General features: G+C 45.0%; 1 protein-coding gene across 5 annotated transcripts in view; it reads left to right on the top strand.

Annotated features, from left to right (window-relative positions):
• LOC138473193 (VPS10 domain-containing receptor SorCS1-like) overlaps positions 1 to 26,834 on the top strand; it is a 3,088,785-nt gene that overhangs the window by 2,954,590 nt on the left and 107,361 nt on the right. For 3 of the 5 annotated variants that reach the window (XM_069611758.1, XM_069611757.1, XM_069611756.1), the window contains exon 25: positions 3,979 to 4,084. In XM_069611758.1, coding sequence (XP_069467859.1) covers positions 3,979 to 4,084 — 106 coding nt within the window. Of the gene's footprint in view, positions 1 to 3,978; positions 4,085 to 4,170; positions 4,332 to 26,834 lie in introns of all 5 variants that reach the window. The other 2 variants (XM_069611754.1, XM_069611755.1) reach the window with 1 other exon arrangement.

The following is a 26,834-nucleotide window of genomic DNA, read 5'->3' as shown; positions in this document are numbered from 1 at the left end:
TATTGAGCACACTTCTAAATGCAACTTTCAAAGGGAGGCTATTGGGAACAATTCTAAATGCAACTTTCAAAGGGAGGCTATTGGGCACACTTCTAAATGCAGCTTTCAGGGAGGCTATTGGGCACACTTCTAGATACAGCTTTCAAAGAGAGGCTATTGGGAACAATTCTAAATGCAACTTTCACAGTGGGCTATTGAGCACACTTCTAAATGCAACTTTCAAAGGGAGGCTATTGGGAACAATTCTAAATGCAACTTTCAAAGGGAGGCTATTGGGAACAATTCTAAATGCAACTTTCACAGCGAGGCTATTGGGCAGATTTTTAAATTAAACTGTCAAAGGGAGGCTATTGGGCACACTTCTAAATGCAACTTTCAAAGAGAGGCTATTGGGAACAATTCTAAATGCAACTTTCAAAGGGAGGCTATTGGGAACAATTCTAAATGCAACTTTCCACAGACAGGCTATTGGGCACACATTTAAAATCGACTCTTACATGTATAGACCAGAGTTTCCAAATGCAAATATGCTACAGCTATGACGAGTTTACAGTGGTGATGCTTTGTTAGATGCGTGGTTGGGTAGTATGGCGTGAAGAGATTGCCTCATGCCCTGGCCTTCCCACACTTACTTATTGTTGGCTTCTTGCTTCTCCAGCAGATACTTGCAGATACGGTCAGGAGCTGTCTCTGTATGAGCTGTCCTTTGTCTCAGGGTCCTTAGTCGCAGGGGGCTGCCGGGCCGAGTGCTGCCCTGGGATGGTCTGTAATGGCCGGTGACTCAGGGCCTGCTAGCCAATCAAGGCACCTTGGGTGGGTGGTGGGTGGATTGAAGGGCAGATCAGGAAGCAGAGATTCAATGAGGGCTGCGGGAGGCCAGACACGGGCTGGGAGATTGGGTTTTGGTGGGATTAGGTATGCAAAATTATGGGCAATGGACTGCCAAATGGTCGGGGGAGGGAGTCAGAGAAACCAGGAAGCGGCAAGGGAATTACGGGTGCGCGAGGGGAAATCAGGGGCTTGCACTCACATGGGCAGGAGTTTTAGGTCTTAGAGAGTCGAGTTAAGCACAAATCTCCAGCACAAAGGAGGATCACTCACCAGAGGAGTCACGGCACAAATGGGTGCCTCAGCAGTGAAACGGGTCAGTAGGCCCAACACACACTGAGCGGCAGCCAATCAGGGCAATATGGGCGGGTTGGGGGAGGGAGTCAGAGAAACCAGGAAGCAGCAAGGGAATTACGGGTGCGCGGGGGGAAATCAGGGTCTTGCACACACATGGGCAGGAGTTTTAAGCCTTATAGAGTGGATTTAAGCAGAAATCACCAGCACAAAGGAGGATCACTCACCAGAGGAGTCACGACACAAATGGGTGCCTCAGAAGTGAAACGGGTCAGTAGGCCCAACACACACGGAGCGGCAGCCAATCAGGGCACTATGGGCGGGTCGGGGGAGGGAGTCAGAGAAACCAGGAAACGGCAAGGGAATTACGGTTGCGCGAGGGGAAATCAGGGGCTTGCACTCACATGGGCAGGAATTGTAGGCTTTAGAGAGTGGAGTTAAGCACAAATCACCAGCACAAAGGAGGATCACTCACCAGAGGAGTCACAGCACAAATGGTTGCCTCAGCAGTGAAACGGGTCAGTAGGCCCAACACACATGGAGCGGCAGCCAATCAGGGCACTATGGGCGGGTCGGGGGAGGGAGTCAGAGAAACCAGGAAACGACAAGGGAGTTACGGTTGCGCAAGGGGAAATCAGGGGCTTGCACTCACATGGGCAGGAATTTTAGGGCTTAGAGAGTCGATTTAAGCAGAAATCACCAGCACAAAGGTGGATTACTCACCAGAGGAGTCACAACACAAATGGGTGCCTCAGCAGTGAAACGGGTCAGTAGGCCCAACACACACGGAGCGGCAGCCAATCAGGGCACTATGGGCGGGTCGGGGGAGGGAGTCAGAGAAACCAGGAAACCGCAAGGGAATTACGGTTGCGCGAGAGGTAATCAGGGCTTGCACTCACATGGGCAGGAGTTTTAGGCTTTAGAGAGGGGATTTAAGCAGAAATCACCAGCACAAAGGAGGATCACTCACCAGAGGAGTCACGACACAAATGGGTGCCTCAGCAGTGAAACGAGTCAGTAGGCCCAACACACACAGAGCGGCAGCCAATCAGGGCACTATGGGCGGGTCGGGGGAGGGAGTCAGAGAAACCAGGAAACGGCAAGGGAATTACGGTTGCTCAAGGGGAAATCAGGGGCTTGCACTCACATGGGCAGGAGGTTTAGGCCTTAGAGAGTGGAGTTAAGCACAAATCGCCAGCACAAAGGAGGATCACTCACCAGAGGAGTCACGGCACAAATTGTCTGGTAATACTGCTGTTTTTTTGTTTACTTCACTTTCCCTGTATATGCTCATGTTTGTATGTGTTGTTGTCTGTTTGTCTGTTGTTTACAATAATGCAATTATGTAGTATGTGGGTTTTATTAGGTACTTATTAATTATTTACAGTATGCAGAACTCTAATAAGAAAGCATTGATAATGTTGTATTTAACATGGCAAGATTATTAATATTCTATTTGGATTAATGCATTGCTTAATGCACTACATATTTATTCCAATGATCCTTGACACTTTTTTATCAACATTACAATAAGAATCCCTTGTGCAGACTTTTCATGAAATGTACATGCACATGTGATGTCATCAGTGATGTCATCAATGACATTTGTGATGTTATCTTTGATGTCCTGGGTGTTAGTCTTAGCAGTGCATGGTGGTGGTGCGAATTATGGTTGCTTAGCTTACCATAACTGGCGAATTTCAGGGGTTTTTCGGTTTTACTTGGAACCATAACGTCCTTATAACAAAGTTTTTTTCACTGAATTTCATAGGTTTGTAGTAGCGCAACTTAACCATAATGTCCCTTTAACAAAGTTTTTTTACTGAATATATATATGTTATTTTAATACTGAAGTATAAATTAGTGAACAGAAGACATATCTGTCAATGCTTCTAGACATGCTTGTTAAGGCCTGACTCTAAATATACCATCATTGCCCTACCTCCTTCTCTCTTCTTTTATGGCTGCCCCTTTTTAAAAAATATTCCTCATTCTCCCTCACATTAACCCACTGAGCTAACATTCGCTCGTACCTAACATTATCACAGCGACCTTCCCAGCAGACATCATTCCTGCTATCATACCTAGAGTCCCTCATTCCAAACTGCACACAGCAGGACATTTAACTACATTCTGCTGAACCCCTAGACTTGCTTTTTCTTTGTACCTCAACTTGGACACTGCAAGAAATCAAACTATGGCAGCTGAACATACACGCTAGTGGACTGTGTGCTCACCTGTGTCTTTCGATCAATTCAATTCTCAGCCAAATGACTGATTTTACAGAGTAACATTCTTCAAAGACAAACTCACCATTTGACACACATTGAAATACGTGTGAATGGTTATGAAATCTGTGTCAGTCAACAATTAATGAATTGATCCAAATCAATGTTTCACCAAATATGTGGCCACCCAATGCATGCCCCTTGCCATAATCCTCACCAATTGTTAGGCAGTCAAAGTCGCTTGCCGCAGCCATTATAGTGGTGTCAGTATCAAGGAGGAAAGCAATCAAGCTTGACTCTCCGCTGTTAAGTAGGCTTTTTTTAACCAAATTGGCCGGCTATTCCTACTAGCTCACATTCATTTTGCAACATAACATGTGAATGGTTCTTAATCTTTTCTCCCAAATGGTTTAAGGTAGCTTAGTTTTCACCAAATAAATACCCCAGCACACTGTATAATAACACAACATTGTAGACTTGTCCGTTATCGGATGGCTTATATGAACAGTGATAGCTTTTACAATGAATACAGCGTTCATTCATTTGTATGATTGCACTTGTGTACGTTGTTTCCAGTACCCAGTTTGCTTGTTTATAAATAATCTTGAGGTTTATGTTTTATATACAGCACCCCTTGTGGACCTGACACCCAGTCACAGTGGATCGGCCATGCTGATGTTGTTGTCGGTGGTGTTTGTGGGGTTGGCCGTCTTTGTCATCTATAAGTTCAAGAGGTAAGCTGGAACGGTTTCCCTGTCACGCCTAAATGTGTTATGCCTGAGCACGTGCCCAGCAGTGATGGTTTCTGTTAATGTTTTAGGAAGATCCCTGGAATTAATATGTATGCCCAGATGCAGAATGAGAAAGAACAGGAGATGATCAGTCCAGTCAGTCAAAATGAAAGCATACCTATTGTGGCTCAGAGTGAGCTGATGAGCCCTGAGCAGGCCCTAGCTGAGAAGGTGGATACACGGTCCCTAGGTAAATACATTCCTTCAGACCAAGAGCTGATTCTGGCTTCTACCTGGCTAACCTTCAACCCATCACTTTCCACTACTTTCTCAACTTCTATAAACAAACTTGAGTTTAGTTTCAACATCTTTAGCCCTAATTTTCTAATAAAAAAACTCTTTCTTAAACCACCTTCTCTGCAACTTTCCTCTATCAAACCTGCAATAGTGTCATTGTTAACGTTGCTTTTCATATTGCCACATGGAAAAATAAAACAGCCAGACAAGTGTAATTTGTTTATTTATATATAAGACTAATGTTGTGCCATATAATCTTCTTCCACTGACAATACCAGTGATAATGAACATATCAAGTGTGCTCTTATTGTATTAAGGATAGGCTAAACGTTTTGACAATGAATGGGTTAATTTATGCAAGGAGATTTACATTTACATCTTCATGCACCATAGGCAACCTTCAATTACTTAGAATTACCTGACATACCTAAAACGGTTGAGCAGCTGTGAGAGTTTATGTGAATGGCCAAGTGTCCCAGATTCCATTAATTCAATACATTTCCCTGAAGGAGAGTATATGGGCCTCATTACGACCCAGGCGGTAAGTTACCGCCTGGGCCGTGACTTTACCACCATGGCGTAAACTACGTTTACGCCATGGTGGTTGGCGGACTTACCGCCCCATTCCGACCTTGGCGGGGCGGTAAGTCCCCAATCCCCATTTACCCTTCCCCATTCCCATTTTTGCCCCATAGGGTATAATGGGAGTGGGGAAGGCGTTAATTACGCCACCGTAAATTACGGTGGCGTAATTAACTCCATGGTCCCTTAGCGCCATGGATTTTAACACCTGCTAAAAGCAGGTGTTAAAAGCGCCATGGCGCTAAGGGACCTCGTACTCAGGCGGTAAGGGTCGGCGCTGTTAACGCTGCCGTTAACCCCTTACCGCCTGGGTCGTAATGAGGCTATGTCTATCTGGCAGGGAATACAAATAACCTATGGAAGCTAGTTGTATTCACGTACAATCTAATAATATGTGTTTTCTATCATAATACCATAGCTCATTGAACAGTTAAGCAAATTCATCAAAAACAGCCCACAACAGTAGAGTTGACAAAGCCAAATTATTACAAGTACGTAATACAGCACACACAACTAAGGGGCTAATTCATGGAATTTGTGCGACGAAAAACAAGGATTTTTGCGACATTATGCCCGCAAATCCCTGTTTAACAAATGGGGATTTGCGGGCAGAATGGCGCACAAATCCCCGTTTTTCGGTGCACAAATTGTAAACAATTACGCATCAATACATTTTGTATACAGGGCATACTAATTCAGATAATTTACAGGCAACAAACATCTCATGCAAAACGATCTTGAGAGTTTTGAGTTGGATTGTGGGTGTCCTGCTTTTATTTATCATAGGAGACATGTCTGTTAAACCTGAACCTCGACACCATGAGGCATAGTAGACATTCTTCAGGATAGTACAACAGAGAAATTGCCCGGCAGTTTTCCATACTAAAAAAGTCACTATTCATTTGGCCCATCGTGGGTTTGGGCGGGGGGGCACTTCACTGTGGAGGCAGTGCTCTTTAACCCCTTCTGTTGTAGCTATAATGATGCTCTTTATCTTTAGACAATTGCCACTGTGTGCCGATATGCAAATTATTAGAGAGTTATGAGGGTTAATCATAAGTACAGGCTGCCTGTTGTATACAATTGGCATGAATGTTTGTTGGTAGTCCATGTTTATCTATGAGAAGGACATCCAGATAGGCATTCTGCAAAACACTGGTTGAGATGTCCATGTACAGGATAACTTGCAGGTCTTCTAAAAATTCAAGTATATGGGGTTGTGACGTTTCCTTCTATATCATACCAAACTAATATTCCCATGTCATGATGCATTTCCCTCTAGCAGTCCAAGATAAGCTAATGCCTCCTAGAGTACATATCTGTTGATACAATCACAAACCGAGCAGGGCACCAAAAATAGAGCATACATGAGTTCACAATAGCAAGCCTTGTACCTGCTCACAAATGAATATAAATTCAGGATCTCCTCCCTGGTGCAGTTGGCCACTAGAAAGCCATGCTGTCTATCGATTATGCTTTCATTTTCAAATGTTCAGTCCTGCACTTTATTAAAATAACTCTGCTCAACAATGTGTTAGATGCATTAGGGAGGGTTCTATGGCAGTCGTCAACACATAACTCACACATGCATTAAGTAATAGGAGTGGCGACTTGGCCTCCAGTTTTAGGCGTGATTGGCATTCCACAGGCTAATGGATTTTAGAGTTCTTGCTGTTCGTGTTCTAGGCCTGGACACTGACACTAGCATGGTCAGTTAGCTTGCCTTGTCTTGGGGTCAACCTCGTCTGCTCTCCTGGTCCCAACAAGTGTTAGAACATTTTTCAAAAACTCAGAGCAATCTAGCCTGCACTTCAGGTTTTAAGAACAATGTTGTCATGTCCCAAGAATCTACAGCACACTTTTGAGAACAAGGAATGTACAATGAATGCAAAAGATGTCATCCATTTATATCCCAGACTATGAAGACGCACCTGCATCTCTCCTCATCGTTCTCCATCTATCAAGTCAATCAGTTGGGTCACATTACTTAGGCAAGTGTTAAATAGAGCATCAGTTGCAGAGGTACAAAAATCCATCCTCGTGGTTGTTAGGTCCAAGAAAGCACTACATGACTCAATGTTTCACCTTGTGAGAGGTAGTGGTAACATAACTTCCAGAACTGTTCACTCAAATGGCCATACCCCCGCGTGTTGCATTTACCCTATGACAATGAGATGATGTTCATATTCTGAGCCATTTTATTTTTCTTTTTTACTAAAACCTGTTAACAGTATAGAAGGGTTCCCAAGCTAATTTAGATTTTGGATATTAAGCTGTCCATTGGAGCAATTGGTATGCATTTCCTCAGAATATTCTTAGTAGGACTCTTTACGACAATATCATTTCCAATAATTCAAGATTTCAAGGTTCCACTGACAACATTTGAACACTAGGAATCATCTGCATCACTAACTCAGGAGTTCCATCCAAAGCAACGCACCCCATGGACATCTTAAAGGCATTACCTACCAATTAAATGGGCTTTTATCTTCACAAAGGGAATAACATGCAATGTTTCAGGACGAGCTATAATGCCATACTTAGATCAATATATTATTCACCATTGATTTTATTTTTCTTCACAGTCAAAATATAATGGCCAAATAAATTCAACTAAATATATTAATTGAAACAGATTAATATGATCATTTTTGTTATTCATACCCGTGAAGGGTGCTCAGCCAATCAGGAGGCTGGAACAGCAGGAGAGAATACAAAGTGTGCTGGCCACAGTTTCGTCCACCTGAGACCCTTCCCCTGGTAGTGCTATTTTTGACCCACCCCGAAAAAGAAAACATACCCTTGCCTGACCTACTGGACCAGAGCATTGTACTCTGGTACCAGTGCTTCTCCCGCCAGCGGCCACCATTCAAGTCCTTTTTCCAATGTCAACAGCCATCTTTTTTTTCTTTGGAAGATTGGATTCACGCAGTAGCGCAGGGCACATCTCCTGTGAAAAAAAAGATTTGCACCCCGGACTAACTCTGGGGTCTGAATAGCAACCATACCCAAGCTGGGTACATACAGGTCATTAATGGGGTGCAACTCTTGTCAAGGCCCTAGCTTCGATCAGACCTGCCTAGGCTTGGGATTAGTGGGCCATTACTGGCCATTTTTGCCCCCCAAGCTGGGGCGTGTTTGCTACATTCAAGTTTAAAAATGACTGTATCCTCCAAAAACGGAGACAGGTTTTTGCCTGCAGCCACAGAATTATTCATTTTTATTTGGCTTCATTTATACATATGACAATTGGGTGCAATGTTTAATCTTTGACAACTCAAGCTAAGACTCTGCTTAATGCAAAGATTGATACATCACATTCTGAATAATATCACTTGGCTTAAAGAAAGTAGTGGGAGACTTAGTTCAGCAAAATACTTTCTTCAAATAAGACATTTTCCACAACTCTCACAACTCAAAATACATACATTCTGCATGGAGGGATTGCTCGTGTTGAGAAAAAGGCAATGCCGAGAAACACTGGTTCAATACCGGGTAGCACACTTGGAGGCAGGAATAAGGAATAAGCATGAAGATCAACATAAATAACTAATTGTATTTGCTTTTTAATCAATCATATCAACAGGTCTTTCAAACTATTATATGTGCAATCATTTTTGGTTAGAAATGAATGAAGCCAGGAATATGTTCACATATGGATATTTGTTTATGCAGACCAATACATTTGCATGTGTGCTTTAATCTTATATCATACAAAGGGTTTTGAGAAATACCATAGGCCTAGAAACATTTTCACCAAACGAGCTGTTCCCGGCATAACACACAGCCTTCTAGCATATCATAAATGTCAATATCAGTTGGTAATTCATAGGGTTACTTCTGACCCCCTTCTTAAATCTCTGAATTACCACCAATCACTTCCAGGAAGGGGCCATAGGTCCCTATTACTTATTAATGGCCATTGAAAATACTTAACGTATCAGATTGAATAAGATGTATGCATGGTAAAAGAACCGTATCTAAGTTCCATCAATCACACAGGCCTCTATGATGTGTCTTTGTAGACACGTAATTGTCAAACTTGTTTCATTGTAGAGTCCCCCTGATGGCATAAGATTGCATAGTCGCATAATTACAACACCTACTTTCAGTTTGAACTCGTGAGGAGGCATTTGTCCTACAGTGTTTCTCTCTTTAGAGACTGAAACGTTGAGCCGGTAATTAACTGTTCATTGACACTGGATCCACCATGACCTGTGTGAAGAGATGTGGGGGTGGAAAGAAGCAACTTCCGAATGTTTGCAATAGTGGAAGATGAAGGTGACTGCGTAGAACCATTCTCATTCTGTTTGATAAATTGGAAGCTTTTATTCAAAGGGGTATCCTTTGGCATTTGGACAAAAGAGAGCCAAGGGCAACCTAACACTGATAATTGCATCTGTATGTTTAAATGATAGCTGTTGTTGAAGGGGATGCACTTTGCCATTTCGACAGCAGAGGGCAACCTAACACTGATAAATTGCATCAGCTGAGTACGGAGACATACCTAAGCATTTTATATACGTGAACAAGCGGTTTGTTGCCGCGAAACGCGTCGTTGTTTTCGTGTCTCTTTCTCTGTCCTGGATATCATAATTATTAAAGCTTATTTCGTGCCTGTAACATCCTGGCTTCCTGACTCTGTGTTTGGAAAGGACTGCTTAAATCCAAACTTCTTCCTGGAGTGCCATCCATTTTGCTTGTACCTCGGTACGGGGATTCTTTTGGATATATATATATATATATATATGTGCTGTCAGCTCTCATCAACACATTTTAATGAAACAAAAAGGCCATACTGAAACACAGCTGAAGTATGCAAGTACACGATATTCCAATGGAATTCATCTTTATTCGAAATCTCATAATCAGATTTTAAATGCTCTTTTCACTCTGCTACTTTTCAAAACTACACGATCGACTGTGGCCTTCTGAGATCCAGTTTGAGAAAAAAAGTGTCCTCATGTATTTCTTCTAATGAAGCATGTACCACGTGTAGAGGGAATTGCTAATTGGCAGTAAACCTCTAAAATCAATGCAGAGATAATGTTAACTATTATGTTAGTCTGCAAAACAAAATGTGGTTCCTAATAGCGAAGTTAAAGTTTAAATACATCTATTTTACTAGCTATTGTTGATTTTCAAATTTGTTGCTTTGTTCCACACAATTATTTCTCCACCTATTGTTTGTCCCGGAGTTAAACAGGATTATAAGTATGATGAGGTGATATCTGTCTGGGGTCTTTGAGCTAAACACTTCCAACTGTTGATGTACACCGTGGATTTCTACATCAGAAAACCAAATTGTAATTGATGCTTCACCAGGTGTATGTATCAAAAGAGCAATCTGGGTGAAATCATATTGCACATCAATTAGAATTATTCTCTGAATCCTAAAAGTAAAGGCAAGGAGTGGTCACCATACCTTTGACAACTATGACATAGAATTGAAACTTCACACTAAATAATTTTTTTGTTCCCACATAAATTTCATTAGCTCATAAATTAGACAACACATTGCGTTAATTCACAGCTCATGGAATGATTTTAATATGTTTGTTTCCAACTTTAATCCAGATAAATCATTGTCTTTCAAAAAACGATAATCATGATATACCCAGCACACAGAAATTAGTTAAGATCCCATTTTTCATTGACAAGTCACTAAATGGCATAAACTAAAGAATGCTTTTCATAATAGATTTCTTTTTGCACAAGTGTTCTGCATTTATGTTATGCCTTCTGTTGTACACCGAGCCTCCTATTCACTTACTTCAATCTGCAGTTTTCATAGAAATTGAGAGGCACACTTGTTTGAACCACACTCCCAGGCACAAAACAGAAAATGCATCTTCAGCCCACGTCACCATGTATGTACAGGTGCTAAGATGCCATCGTTAATAATAATTTATAACTGCTGTTGTTGATTGTATATGATGACCAGAAACTCACTTTTCTTAATCATAGGACGTTTTGCCAAATAACTCACACAACCAAATGTAGCTGGGACTGAGGTAAGAGCGAGGTTCCAAAATGTGTGCTTAAAGAAGGCCCACTATCATGGTTCATTTTAAAGACAACGCGGTATGGCTATATTCTACCCTCTGAAATAAACATCAATTTCGATGGTGTAATCCTTACTTTAAATACAACTTTCTTTTTGGTCATCCTGCCCAAGCACTGATTGATAGATATTCAGAGATAAAATAATGTTTCTGTAATCACATTTAATGCAGAGATTCTGCTATGGCGATTGTATAAAAATAAGAGTCAACATTTTATGGATGTTGAACATGTTACACATACATAACTAAAGTAAATTATCTAATTAAAACTGATAGTAAACATTTCTAATGATGCCAAAGTGGGAAGCCAATTAATAACACACAACCGTAACCTCATTAGCAGACAGTTGTAGTGCTGTCCCAGTTTCCACTCTTGCTTTTCTAAAGTTATCCATCCTATTTATTTATTTAATGTATTGTTTTGGGCATTTGTTAGGCACCTTATACAACACAATTTTGTTTCAAAGTGCCACAAGGCTAAACGGGAAAGGAACAGGGGAAATAATTACATTGGCAAATCAGTGAAATACAGTCATGGTCCTGCTAGGCCTTGTGGCATTCGGATGTGCAAGTGCAGTGAGGAAAGTGAAAGAGATGGGAGGAAAGGTAGGGTGGGGCAGAGGAGCGGACAAGTGCTTGTGGAGGGCCCGGGAGGGAAGTGCTAATGGGAGTCAAGGAGATGAACCTCAGGCTAAGTGCTATTGCAGGCGACTCCCAAGGGTGGGATGAAGAGACACCAATCAGGGGCCATCAAGGGCAGTGCGGTGGTGGGAGGGTGCTGGTATCGACTTGGAAGAATGGCCTGAATCCTGTGAGATTCATGAGGTTCAGGCCATCGGTCACAGCAGCAGTGGGGTGATTACCAGGGAAGGGAAAGATGGAAAGAGGTATAGAACAGCAGAGATTTGAGCAATTTACAGAACTTAAGGAGGTCCAGCCGACGAGAGAGACCTGCCCCCCACTCTCTGGTCGGAGAAGCATTTGACAGTCAAAGAGTTGGAGTTAGAAGAGCGTAGGGCGCTAGCAGGGTAGTATTTGGTGAGGAGAATTTGGAAATAGCGTGGTCCCAGGCCCGGGAAGGCCTTTTGGATGAGGCAGAGTGTCTTGAATTGTTTCCTTGCAGCCACCGGGAGCCAGTAAACAGAGTTCTGGGGGCTGGAGAGATATGGTCCCAGGACTTGAGGCAAATGAAAAGTTTTGCAGCCCTATTCTGGATTAACTCGAGGGGGCATAGGGAGGAAAGGGGGAGATTGAGAAATGAACTTCTAGGGAATTTGAGGAAAGGAAGGATGCCGCTGAGTAGGTGGAGCTCGAAGTGGGACTTCTTAGTAAGATCCATGATGTGAGGGCTGAAGGAAAAAAAAATAAATCGAAGATGACCTTGAGGTTTTTGGCTTCACAGGATGGTTCGGGTAGAGGTCCCAAAGAGAGTGGGTAAAGGGTACGAGGAAAAGAGGGCACAGCTATCCCAATGACAAGGATCTAAATCTTAGTGGCATTAAGATAGAGATCATTAGCTGTAAACCATGCCTGAATGGCAGACAGTCAGAGCTCAGCGAGGAGGAAGAGTAGGTACTACAGGGAAGTTTGAAGGAAAGCTGTGTCATCAGCATACCTCTGTAAATGAGGAAAAAAGGAGGAAATCAGGTGAGCAATAGGGACAATAGTGATAGTGACGAGGCATGGTAATAAGGTAGAGCCCTGGGGGACACCACCTGTAGAGAGTGTGGTGGTGGAGAAGAAAGGGCCCAGTTGAAGAAAGAGGTCAGCCAATCCATTGCCTTGTCAGTGACGGGTGGTTTGATGAGGTTAGAATGGTTGACTGTGTCAAAGGCACAGGAGAGATTAAGGAGAATGAGAACAGTGGGAGAGCTGGAGTCGAGATTTGCGAGCAGGGTTTCACAGGTGTTGAGGAGATCAGTTTCTGTGCCTCTAGATGCCCGGAATCCAGATTGATGGTCATGATGGCAACCAACATGATCAGTGTGAAGGGTCAGTTAGTGGAGAACCTGCTTCTCCAAGAGTTTACCCAGGAAGGAGGTAGTGGAAATAGTGTGATAGTTAGCCAGGCTGAAGGGGTCAGCTGACAGCTTTTTTAAGATAGGGTGCCCATAGGAGAATAGAGGGAAAGAGCCAGTGGTGAAGGAGTAGTTACAGAGGTCAGAAAGAGCAGGGGTGAGAGAGGAGATGATGTCCTTAATGGTTCTGGAAGAGCAGGGGAGCACCTGTTTGGAGAAGACCTTCATAGAGCGGACAACTTTAGAAACCTCATCCAGTGCTATGGGAAGGAGGGAGGAGAGTGAGGGGGTGGAGGGAGGGGGGCCAAGGGAGGCAGGGTAGCAGTCGTGGGAGTGGAGATGGCAGTGGAGGAGAGTGAGGACAAGAAGTCCTGAGTTTTAGATGTGAAATGAGAGGCAACACAGTTCAGAATGCCAAATTTGGTCAACCTAAATGACCTAGGATTCTCCAGATGTGGACCTCTTGCTCACTGTGCTCAGAGAGGCAGAGCTCCACCTCACTGATGAGGCCTGACTAGGCCCAAACACGTGTCTGGGGTTGCTGTTGGTACACTTGTTCAAAGGAGGATTACCTAGCCTTTTGGAGATGGACTGCTTAAGTTGGCGGCACAAAGTCTGATATGCAAATGGTTAGTCCTCCTTTGTTGAAGGTACAGTGAACTAAAACATGTGGCTGCGGACAACTAGTGGGTACATAACCATAGAATATGTTATCATGCCGTGTTTTCTCTTGCAGAGGGGCACCCTCACCTCTTTTTTGATTGACAAAGACTGATATGCAAATGGGTATAACGCCTTTGTGAAATGTACAGTGAGCTAAAAGTGGATACATTCCCACAGAACAGGTTAACATGCAGTGTTCTTTTTTTCAGAGGCGCTCCCTGACCTCGTTTTCATAATATTGATGGACTTTACTCGCAACAGTTAAAAATCATTGTTTTTGTTTTGTGATGGGACTTACCCAATTAAAATAAAATATAACGGCAGCATAGTTACAGTGAGAATTATGTGCCCCTGTGGTAAAGTATGGCTCTGGATAACACATTAAACTGCAGATATTAGCCTTCATACCACGTTCTGCATTGATCACAAGTTACTCAATTCCATAATCCAGCATCAAACACTAACAAATAATTTCCACAATAACGCTGTTAACGCACATTGGAACCAGGCTAAATTTCCATTCACCTCCAGAAAGCAAAGTGCTAGTTTTCGCTTGGCTCAGGAAACACAACTTGCCAGATTCCATAATTCTCACGGAATACATGATTTGTCCACTTTCTAAAATGTGTGCTATGTGTTCGTAGACAAGCTTTAATAAATAAACTCTATTACATTGATTGCTTTGTTGACTCATGTTTGGCCACTTCAGTAAGGGTGTGTGATTTAGCCATAACATGTGTACACAGAACAACTTCATAAATAGAAAACAACATGGTTATAATGTGTATTTGTATCTGATTTTGTTTTTTTAACTAAAATATGTGCATCATTGCCTCTTTGAGAGCACATTAGACCATGCAGGGAAGGGGATATGTTTGATTCTTTAAAAACCTTCACTTGTCAACATTTCTAGAACAATACTTGTTCTACTTCTAGCACAGAATGTTGAGGGTTTAAAAAGATTTCCACTGCCTTCTAGTGAGCTGTCAATAGGAATTGTATTTGTGATTCAATGCTCAATGAACCACACTATGCTTGCCAACCCTACAGGATGATCTCCTTGCAGTCCCTGACATGCATTCCTGGTGTCTGTTACCAAGGCTGTTGTAAGCCCACAAATCATGCAAAAGCCAGGCTTTCATGTCCCTGCACCACATTCTGTCTTTGTTATATTATGGTGCTTTTAAGGAAAGTGTTCCTCCTTTTTTTAAGAACAATTTCCCATTTGTGCATGCACCACAGAACTGGAGCCTGAATTTACAAAAGCTATGAAAGGTCATTGTCCAAATGTTGAATTTGACAGATAGCATATAAAGGAAAATACATGTTTGTGCTTTTTCTATTACCCTAATTGTTTCATGCGCTAGGCCCAAGCCTCATCCAATATAACAAAAACAAGTGGGCCTAGTACTGTATGACTTCCAAATCCAAGGTTGCCATACTGGTCCCAATTCCCCCGTACTTCAGGTTAGTATTCACACTTAGCACATAATTGTGGTCATTAATCCTTCCGAAATGTGCCCTTGTCCATATGTCCATGAGTGCTGTGATTTTCAAGATGCTAAATATTGTCAAATATTGTCATGCAGCACCACCACTCTCCACCACTTCTGTAAGTTACAACAGAATTTAGCATGATTACTAAAAATGCATGATGACTACTATGTATTCCAAATTGTTGTTCTATTGTATTTTATCTACCATATGTTTTAGATTGTGAATCAATTTGGACCTGTTTCCTTTATCCTCATTGATCACGAGGCGAAGTTTCTTTATGCACTTCATTCATTCCTTTTCTTACGTATCCCCAGTCAGGGGGAAGCACTCTTTCCATTTTCTTTGCGCATTTCACTTTACATATTTTTTGTATATTTGTGAATTATGTATGTTGTCCACCTGTTTTTTTATTCTCTTGTGTCAAAGCCTGCAGGAACACAGCTATATATAATAATAACCAAAATGAAACAATAAAATAATGTTTTGCTCTTACTTCACCTTCATTCCTAAATATTTTGGTTGTCGCAGCACCACTGGGCCATTACAGTGTTCCTAATATCAAGGCAGGACACAAGCTTTCTCTCCTCTTCAGAATTTACAGTCTCAAGACGCCACAACTGTCTTTTGTACTCGTCACACATTCATCTACGTGGCTCTGTTGTAGGCTAGGGTAGGCAATCTCTGCACTTTTGTTTGAGTGAATGTTCCACTCACTACAGGTCGCGCCACCACCATTCCACCTCTTCAGGTCTACTGAGTTGGTTGCCAACCGACTCGCAAGACACTTCCTGGGTGTACTGCTGTTTGTTTCTTAACTTTGGAGACATGACTCACTGCAGTCTCCCGAAGCCATAGTTCAGTCTTACAGGCATTGATGTGGATACCTCCCTCTCTGGTTTCTCCTTCTGGACGTACAACAGCTTTCAGCAAAGCAGAACTGCATAGCAAATGCCAGACGGGTCAGAAGATGACGAAGAACCCAGCCCTTTCTTGCTATTCAGTTTAATTAGCAGGACAGCCCCAGAATAACATCAGTCCAATGGATAGCAACTGATCGAGCATTGCTACTGCTCGATTGTAGAATTCTGAAGCTCGTCTGCATCCCTGTACCTATTACATCAGGGTGGTTTGATATTTTACATTAGTACATAGTTTCGGACGTGATCTTATATGTAAAAGATTCAGGAATCAGCATCAGCCTGCATGGTTGGGTTTAAACGGCCTGCGTCTGACACTAGCGTACTTATCCCCAAGAGGCAATGGGATCTCCACGACAAGAATTGGGTTTTATTAGCAGCCGAGTATGAAAAAATGTAATTCGCACATTTGGATCAAATATAATTTTTTCTTTTGAGACCATCACCAGTCTAAACAATTTTCATAGCAAACACGTTTTAAACAGAAGTTGAAAAATTTATCAGACTGCTTAGAGTGACAGCAGTTCTTCCCGATTGTTAGGTGTGACCCTCCCATGTGTATTGCCCCTTTAAGGGGATGTGTCCCTCCCACGTGTGTTGCCCCTTTAAGATGGGCCATGACTGCGTCATGGCCCGAGATGAATAAAGGGAGCCCCTGCAGGCACGTGAGACAGAACGGCTGCAGACTCCATGAGAGGTTGGTCTGAGTCCGTGTCTCACTTATTGATGTAGGCGGTAGGCCTACCCGTGGAGGCACAGGCCTGCAGGTCCTGTTGCCATGGGACCCCTTTGCCAGGACGGTGGCCTAGGTCCGCATGGTCAGGAGCCTGGCAGGCTGTGCCCCCACCCCGATGGCGCTGGTGTTCCATACCGCCACGGGGCCTGCCGGATGGACATGGCAGGCCCCAAACTCCCACAGGCGCTGGGCCTGTTTGGGTGCTGTGAGGAAGCAGCACCCCAGGGGCGCCTGCCATATGGACCTGGCAGGCGACCCCCAACAATGGCGACGAAGGTGGGATGCGAACCCACGCGTGCTATATGGACCTGGCAGGCGACCCCCAACAATGGCGACGAGGAGAGGGGCCCTGCGTGCCCCGAAGGAATTATCGTGCGGGCCCATCTCCACCTGGGCCCGCAAAGGAGGTAAGCTGGCGAGCTGCCTGCCAGTTCCCAGCCAGAGGCGGATCAACTCGGCAGCTGCCCTGCGAGAAGGAAAGGTTGTGCCCCGAAGGAGATGTGGCTGCCCCCGCGTGGAGGTAGCGTGTCTGCATCTACTGGGGGCCGCCGAACAGCTGAGGCGGCCCCGACTCGTGGGCGGCGTCGGCCGCATGAAGAGGAGCAGCAGGAAAACAAAGGATGGCGGGCCCGACTCCAACGGGGCCCGCGAAGGAGTTGCCGGCTGCGTGCCCCCCCCCACCTGAGGAGAGAAAGCTGTCCCCGCGGGGAGCAAAAGTGCCCGCGGCGTCGGCCGCGATGGGGAGGCGCTGCCCCTCCCCCGTCTGGGATCGGGAGAGGTGCGGCTCCCAAGAGGAAGGGAGCAGCATCCGCCGCAATGGGTGGATGTGCCCTGCATGCGTCAGCCCCGGCCGCGGCCCACAGCAAGAAGAACGGGTGTCGGAGCCCGCGATGGGGAAGAGGTGCGGCCCCCCCCAATGTTCGAAAAAAAAAAAAAAGGAAAAAAAGTGCAAAACGGAACTTTTGCCGGTGGCAGCCCATCCAGAATCTGGGCCGGCCGCGGCGAAGAAGAAAAAAAAAAAAAAAAATAGTGAGGACGGAGCGCCTGATGTGGCAGGGCTGCGGCCCCTGTGCCTGGACGATGGTGGCACACACCTGCAGTAAGGTGGGCTGTGCATGCTCCCGCTGGGGGTGCCGACATTTCCCATTCCCGGGTGTGTCTGCCCCGAGGGGAGAGGGGCACCGGCAATGCTGCTGCTCCATTCTCTTGCACCACGGTGCAAGGTATCTATGTTTCGCTGCAGGGGAAGGGAGGGTCAGAGAGTCTCCCATCTGCCCCTGGATGCTGCCACCCGGAAGAGAGTGGAGAGTGTCATTCCCACTGGTTCGCCCCCAAGAAGGAGAAGACCCGCCAGCATGGGGAAACAAAAGGGGAGGGCCCAGTCACTCCCCCATGAGAAAAGAATAAAGCGGCCCCAGGCGGCCGCTGGAGCACGACTTTGATCCCGGACCCACGGCAAGGGAAGGAAGCTCCGGGACCCCTAGCGTCAAATACAGATAAAACCGAAACATCCTGCTCTCCTTGTGCGGGGATACACACTGACACACTCCCCGCATCTGCAATCTTCACCACGATGAACCCATCTTCACCACGATGAACCCTGAATAATTGTGTTAACATGAAGGAGATGCCGTCTTCATCTAAAGCCTTAAATGTGGCATGTCTTCCAGGGTAGTTGTTTAACTCCTACCAATACAGGGTGTAGCGTTGTCTCTTGCACGCTGGTGGGCAGGACTCCCAACCAAAGCCACGTTAAATCCGATACGTGTTGAAGAGTAAATACGGTCTTGTCATTTTACACCATACATTGAACATCACCAACCTTCTAACTGTGAAAGTTTGTGGCACGCCACTGTGGTGTGGGCGGTCATACCGTGAGAACATTCTGTGCCCCTCCACAGTAGGTAAAGGCTGCACATATCGGTTCAACAATGCCTGAAGGCAGGTAGGGTGATGCAGAATCCTCCCTGGGGAAGAGGATGACGTCAATTGGCCAGGGACGTTTGTCGATCAAGGAGAAGCATCCATCCAGTGGGATGCTACAGTAGGAAAGCACCCCGGGGAGGGCACCAGACCGCTTGGGGGTGACTGCGGCTGCGCCTCCACAGGGCCGGAGCGACAGGTATATGTGCGAGTGCTTCCCGCCGGAGTAACTCAAGATAACAGCTGCTGGCCCTGCGAGACCAAGGGCCACTCAAGGAGCGACAACAGTGTGCTCTACCCACCAGCATGGCGAAAAGGGCTCTCAGCATGATCCGGGACAGATGGTGAGGGCCAAGAGGTGCTTCCACCTGGAGCAGCAACTGAACCGGGCTGCCATGATCCTCGGCCGACAGGTGGTGAACTCGAAGCACAGTGCCCAGTCCAGAGAGGCAGTGAGGAGAGCCCTAGCCCTACTCTGGGCCCTGCAGCGGTGACCTCAAGAATGTACGCCGTTCTGGAGTGCTGCTGCAGTGCCCTGGTGAGAGCAGATCGACCACCTGCCAGAGCCCCAGCACGATTATAAGCCTCGGCGGTGACTGTTACTAGGGTCGAGCACCCAAACAAAGAGGGGCGATGGCGGCATCCCTGCCTGTGTCTGTCGTGGTGGCAGCAAGAATCAGAGTCCCAGCGAGGTCCCCGGATGCCTGGCAGTGATGTAGACATCAACGGTAGACAAGAGGTGCTCCCGCGGCCAGTCCCAAGGCGCAACCCGTGGGGAGTGCATAGGACAGCAAGCGGAGGTACGGCACCAGCACCCACAGGGACCACAACACCTCGACAATAGGACGTTCACCCTCATGTTCATCGAGGCTCCACTCCGAGAAACCGGGTATCGCGGTGCACCTGCTCTGTCGGTCCCAACGCACACCTGTGATGCCAATCCAGCCCAGCGGTGGCAGCCGTGCAAGAACTGGTACACCGCTACAACAGTCAGAGGGAAGGCCAACCAGCATAGAGGTGACTATCTCCTGGAACGGCGCCAGCGAATCACGAGCCACCCTGCCTACCATGTCAGTGGCCCTGGCTGCTTGCCACTAATCACACCCTACATGCGATGCCATCGAAGGACCAAGCTAAACAGTGCTTGGGGGAGATACCTTCCGGACCCCCTGAGGTCCGCCGACAGTTTGTGTCTGACCAATCAACCGGGCGGCCCAGGGCCCCAACACCAAGAATCAGTACATCGATCAAGAGATGGGTTGCAGCTCATCATGAGTGCTTGTGCGCCCTCCTGTACTCCTGGAGGAAAGAGATGAGCCAGATCGGGAGAACATCGCAGACGAGAGGGGTGAGTGATGTCCTGTCACCCCGTACGCCATCAACAGCACATGGAGCAGCAGCCGGGATGCCCTGCGAACGGCATATCGCTGCTCTGATCAGAACATCAAGGGACTATGCCGATGTGGCCCCTGGTACCAGCCAGGTGCGGCTTTGCCGGTTGTGGACTGCACCATCATTGGACCTGGACTCGGGAGATGACTCCTGAACGGACGCTGAGGGAAGGTGAACTGGTCTCCTGATCTCCTGCAATTGCTTAAAGAGGACTCAGTAATCCGTTGTGTTTTGATGCTGTGAGCCTGCATAGTAACTACATGCTTTAAGTGGTCTCAGTAGAGAATAATACGGTGGGGCTGTGATCCCGCAGCCGTGAGGTGGGCATGGAGTGCCAGCCGCCCACCATGGTGTTTGTTTGCAGAGGTGCTATCCCGAACCCCAGGTTAATAAAGGGGTTTGTCAAACGGTGTTGGAACTACCTATGTTCCTCCAGCAGCTCACCGGCCACGACTGGCACATATTGAGTGTGTGTAGAAATGGGTTAGTAGATGTTGGGTGTGTAACTGTTGACACATGCGTTGGTGGCATAACCTATTGTTGGGCTACCCCACCAATCCTAAGTGATAATTAGGTTGCTGTTCTGTAACGGGTGGGATGCATGTGTGTTTCAGCAACGTTTGTTTGTTTGTTATGAAAAAGGAGGAGTGTTAGGTGTGACCCTCCCATGTGTATTGCCCCTTTAAGGGGATGTGTCCCTCCCACGTGTGTTGCCCCTGTAAGATGGGAGATGAATAAAGGGAGCCCCTGCAGGCACGTGAGACAGAACGGCTGCAGACTCCATGAGAGGTTGGTCTGAGTCCGTGTCTCACTTATTGATGTAGGCGGTAGGCCTACCCGTGGAGGCACAGGCCTGCAGGTCCTGTTGCCATGGGACCCCTTTGCCAGGACGGTGGCCTAGGTCCGCATGGTCAGGAGCCTGGCAGGCTGTGCCCCCACCCCGATGGCGCTGGTGTTCCATAGCGCCACGGGGCCTGCCGGATGGACATGGCAGGCCCCAAACTCCCACAGGCGCTGGGCCTGTTTGGGTGCTGTGAGGAAGCAGCACCCCAGGGGCGCCTGCCATATGGACCTGGCAGGCGACCCCCAACACCGATCCAACATGGCGCGTTTAATTAGCACATCGAATATGCCAAACGAAATCCGCACATTTGGATAAAATGGAAAAAACATTTTTTTGAGACCACTACTGTTCTAAATAATTTTCGTAGCAAACACGCTTTTAAACATAAGTTGCAACATTCACCAAAATACAGAGGTTGACAGTAGCTCTTCCCGATCCAACATGGCACATTTCGCTACGACAACTTGGAACACAACCAGGTGACATAATGCGCTACAAAAAGCTTTATTGAACTTCCGGGTATAGCCAGTGCTTTAAGTGGGCCGGGGCCTGCCGGGGCCGGGCCCCGGCAGTCTCCAAAAAGTGAGGCTGAGCCGGGGCCCTGCCGGGGCCCCTCAGCCCCACCACGCCATGGCAGGACGCATTATCCCGCCGCGGCCGCAGCCGCAACGAGAGATGCGCCCGCCAGTTAAACGTCAGGCAAGCTGACAGAAGTGCCAGCCAGCCACAGCGTCGCTGTGACTGGTTGGCACTTCCGTCAGTCTCTGTAACTTTCTCTGATGACCCCTCATCTGAGGGGCCATCAGAGGAAGCTACAGTCCATTAGTTCCCCTCGCCAGGTCACTGACCCTCAGCGAACCCGCGGGCTCCATGATCTAATATGTAGATTAGATCACGGAGCCCGCGGGTTCGCAGAGAGTGAAAGACGCCTCGGGGTCAGTGCTCTGAGCAGAGATCACTGAGCCCGAGGCGCCTTTCTCCTTTGGCAAGGCTTTATAAAAGATGCCTTCAACTGTGTACGTTTAAGCCATCTTTTATACACGTAGAAATATTTCTATGTTTATAACAGATGGCTTGAATCGTACACAATTCAAAGCAACTTTTATAAAGCTTTGTCGACGGACAAAGCCACCTTGGGTTTTGTCCGTCCTCAACGCTTTATAAAAGATGCCTACGTTTCAAGACGTCTTTTATAAACATAGACATATGTTACACATGTCTATGTTTATAAAAGGCAGCTTGAATAGTACACAAACCATAGTAAGGTAAGCACACAAGTGTGCGTAACTTACTATGCTGTGTGCACTTTCAAGCCACCTTTTATAAACATAGAAATATGTAACATTGCTATGAATATAAAAGAAGGCTTGAAAAATACACAAACCATAGTAGTACGCAAACAAATATATAAATGCTCAAATACATTTATATATTTGTTTGCGCACCTTACTATGATTTGTGCACTTTTAGGCCACGCCCACAATGGAGGCCACGCCTCCAAACGAGGGCCCCCCCTCAATTTCTTACCCCACTTAAAGCACTGGGTATAGCACACCAGCGTCACGTATACTGCTGTCGGCAATCGCACCGTTCGCGTGGATTCGGGCTGCGAAAATAAAACCACAGATTAGAGGTAAGCCTTCTGTATACTTTTATACAATGTGCTTTGTACATAAAAATCTGCATTACACGTTAAGTGTAGAATGTAGATAACCCGCAGGGACGGTCAAACGGGGCGCTTACACATGCTTATTATACATTCACACAGACACCGCTCCACCCATTTAGTAGGCAAACTGACAGCCCTTCTTTGAACTACTTTCCGACATAATCAATGCATGCCGAAAAAGTAAGTCAGGACTAACGGTCTCGCATGCAATAGCAAAATATTTCTCAACCCAACCCTGCCATGTAGATCCCAATGTAAACAACTAGTCACGTTGTAGCCTTGTTTCTTTATTTTTTTTTCATTAGGATGGCAATGTTTGATGTATGTTCATAAAAAGAGCGTGAAGAGTATGATCTTGGAAAAATCCATCTATACTAGCCAACATACCCCTGAGGAACCGCCAAACCTATGGCGGGCAAACACGTGTCGGGATCAGGCTGGGCATGACAAACTCGAATGAATTAATCCAAGTGAAATTGAATGACTTGAAATCAATGAAGATAATTACTTGATAATCAGCATGGGCATGATAAACTTAAAGGAATCAATCCTTGTGATATTGAATGACTCAAATTCAATTAATTTAATCACTTGAATAAATTGGATCAAATTGAGGCTAAGTAAACCATACCAACATTGTTTTGAAGTGAATTATTTATTGACTTAATAACATTTTGCTGTTTGTGACATTTTTCTGTTCAAGCACAAGTTACCACAAGGTCTAGTTTGTGTACTTTCAAATTATCCCCAAGAGAGGAGTTCCTCTCCATGTGATCCTCGCACATGTTACCACCCCTAGGGGGACTACTGCATAGCGGTCTCAACTCCCAAGCCTCATTGAGACAGGCCCTCCTCTGGGGAGAAGAGATGCTATTTCAAGGGTCCTCTCAGACCCACCTCCATTACTACCCCCTTAAGCAGCACCTCAGAATACATTTGAGGCTTCAGCAACAATAAATGAGCATTGAGACTTTCAAATGGGATTAGCCTGCTGACTAAGGAAAGGGTCCACTCTTTTCTAACAGACCATTAATTGTGGAGTTGCAGTGGTCTAAATGCTACCCACGATGTGCAGGTGACAAAATGCTCAATTGGTAGATTTCTCAAATGTGGCCCATAAATAGAAAGGAATGTAGTGTAGATGGGAGGCTAGACAAGTAGACAGATTGAACCTGAAGTAAAGTGACATGAATGCAGGAAAGCACAGGAAAAATAAGATTTTGAGATGAGTAATAGCATGACAAACACATGGAACAGTGTTGTGTAGTGGAGTTAAAATGGAGAGAGGGGGAACTATGGAGGTGTGAGATGGAGACACACAGGTAACAAATAGGGCTAGAGAGAGGGATCAATAGAGAGAAAGAACAATATTGGCAGATGGACTAATCCCTTCCTATAGGCAAATTATGGATGCAGTGCAAATGATTCCTGACTTAACTCTTTCTGGGGCTCCATCTTCTTTGTCTATGTTTCCTTTTTCCTCATTTGCTTAAAGCATGTCTCCTTCTCCATTTAGAGGAGTTTAGATTCCTAGGATCAGTATGTATTGTATACATTGATTGTAGTTACAAGTCTATGGAGGTCATTACAACCTTGGTGCTAAGTGCAGCAACTTTACCACCATGGTGTAAACTCTGTTTACACCATGGTGGATGGCGGATTTACCGCCCCATTCCAAGGTGAGTGGGGCGGTAAATCCCCATTTCCCATTTTCCCTTCCCCATTCTCATTTTTGCCCCATAGGGCATAATGGGAGTGGGGAAGGCGCTAATTACGCCGCCGTAATTTACGGCGGCGTAATTAGCACCATGGCGGGTTAGCGCCATGGATTTTAACGCCTGCTAAAAGCAGGCGTTAAAATCAGAATCAGGCGTTAAGGGTTAACGGTGGCGTTAACCCTTAACGCCTGAGTTGTAATGAGGGCCTATGTGTACATGATAGTAATGACCAATGTGTTTTTTTTCTATGTTTTTTTCTTTCCACATTGACAGTCTTGAAAATGAAAATGGTTGGGCTTGAAAGACGAGTTGTTGTTTGTTGTTACTTGAATTTTTACATTAATTGAGTTTTGAGTTAATCACATTGATATCAATATGTATGTATGAAAGTAAACTATTTTGAAAGATTGAAGTGTTGTTAGAGAGTCAGATTAGGTTTATTAGATAGCAAATACCAAAGGGAAATGTTGTTTTTGCTTATCATCCGTGTATCCCAGAATTTTAGTTGTGCCTTTCTCCCATTTTCCATTGCCCTTGTTCTCTGTAACAAGGAAGGGTGAATTTAATAGTTTCTGCTTGTGAGATGGCAGAGGAATGAAGACATTGCATTTAGGTTATTTTTGTTGCAAGCCAGGGTCCAGACAGTGATTACATATAATGTAATAGAATGCAAAGTGAATTGTTTGAAGAGAGATCATCCTGGGATCGATGGCCCACAATTGTAGGAGGGTTTTTCCTCATACAATTCACTAGTATGGTCACAGGGCATAGTGCCTGAATTTCTCCTGTAAAGATATGTGTAAGAACCCAACATTAAATGCTAGTGGCTAGCACATGGAGCCTAATCTCCCAAGTCAATTGATGTGTGCTAGCCAATGATGCTGCTGATGATGATGATGATGACAATGATGTCTTTAACCAATCTTGGTGAATTGAGCAAGAATGGTTTGCATCCTAGTCTCATTGTACTGCAACCAATTATTCTGCATCTAAAGTTGGATATGATTGTGTCAATTGTAACACAGCAATATATCACTGAGTGTCATCAACAAATAAGTGATGCTTGGTACATGTGTCAGATAGCATATCAAGAATTGCAACCAATAGGCTGTACAATGAAGGGGTACTAGGAGCCTAGGGCAAGACTTTAAATTAAGGTGATCAAATTGGACAAGCATTGGCCCAAAATAACCATATTCTTTACATATGTCTCACACATTTTGGCAGTCATGTCATAGCAGTATACGTGATTTCCAAGAAATAGTGCATTATTCAACATGATAAGATTGTTTATTTTAGTAAGTTTGCATGGGAGATATTATTACTTTATTTCATTATTTATTGTGTTATTAACAGAATAATTTAGGCATAGGCATATCCCTGCACTGCGCCATTTTAGTTTCTCTGATTTGGACTAGCATCAGAGTTAAGAAAACAGAATTAATTAGTGGATACAAAAGAGATGTTTCCTTTCTGAATTAACACGGTTCCCCAAATATTCCAATCTACATCCATTTGATGATTGTAAAAAAATTATGGAGTTGACATATTTTTTTATATAAAATGTCTTTTGTCAATGGGCCTCATTACGACCCTGGCGGAAAGTTACCGCCAGGGCCGTGACTTTACCGCCATGGTGCTAACTACGTTAACACCATGGCGGTAAGGGGATTTACCGCCCCATTCCGACCTTGGCGGGGCGGTAAATCCCCAATCCCCATTTACCCTTCCCCATTCCCATTTTTGCCCCATAGGGCATAATGGGAGTGGGGAAGGCGTTAATTACGCCACCGTAAATTACGGTGGCGTAATTAACACCAAGTTCCCTTACCGCCATGGATTTTTACACCCGCTAGAAGCAGGTGTAAAATCCGCCATGGCGGAAAGGGAACTCGTGATTGGCGGTAAGGGGTCGGCGCAGCTAACGATGGCGCTAACCCCTTACCGCCAGGGTCGTAATGAGGCCCAATATGTTTTACACTTGTTAAATTAAAGAAAGTGCACATCTTAAGTTCAGCAAATCATTGAACAACATATCTACTGATCCCCAATTTGTAAAAGTGAGGGTCATATACATTAGTGCTATAAAGTGATACTCTGCTCATGGTGTAAATTCATAATGGAGGAGGAAAGTGAATTTACATATAGAACCTGTCACATATGGGTTAGCTTTTTAATACTGTGATACCTATTTGTCATTTGCACTTTGCTCTTTGCCCTTTGATCTAAATATTGTGAAGGTACATTGATGCATGTGTGTTGGTATACATGGGATCTATAAAGTGAAAGCCTATATGAGCTGCACATTTCTTGAGGCAAATAAAGACATATGTTATTGCTAATTCACTTTAAAATGCACATTTATTGTTTGAAATAGAAATTGAAATAATCATTGGGTTAGGATTATTAGATTAAAAAAGCATACACACTGC

The sequence above is a fragment of the Ambystoma mexicanum genome, chromosome 8, assembly GCF_040938575.1.
Source record: "Ambystoma mexicanum isolate Mex_15411 chromosome 8, UKY_AmexF1_1, whole genome shotgun sequence".
NCBI lineage: Eukaryota > Metazoa > Chordata > Amphibia > Caudata > Ambystomatidae > Ambystoma > Ambystoma mexicanum.
The sequence above is the reverse complement of the archived record's forward strand: the minus strand, read 5'-3'. Positions and strand labels throughout refer to the sequence as shown.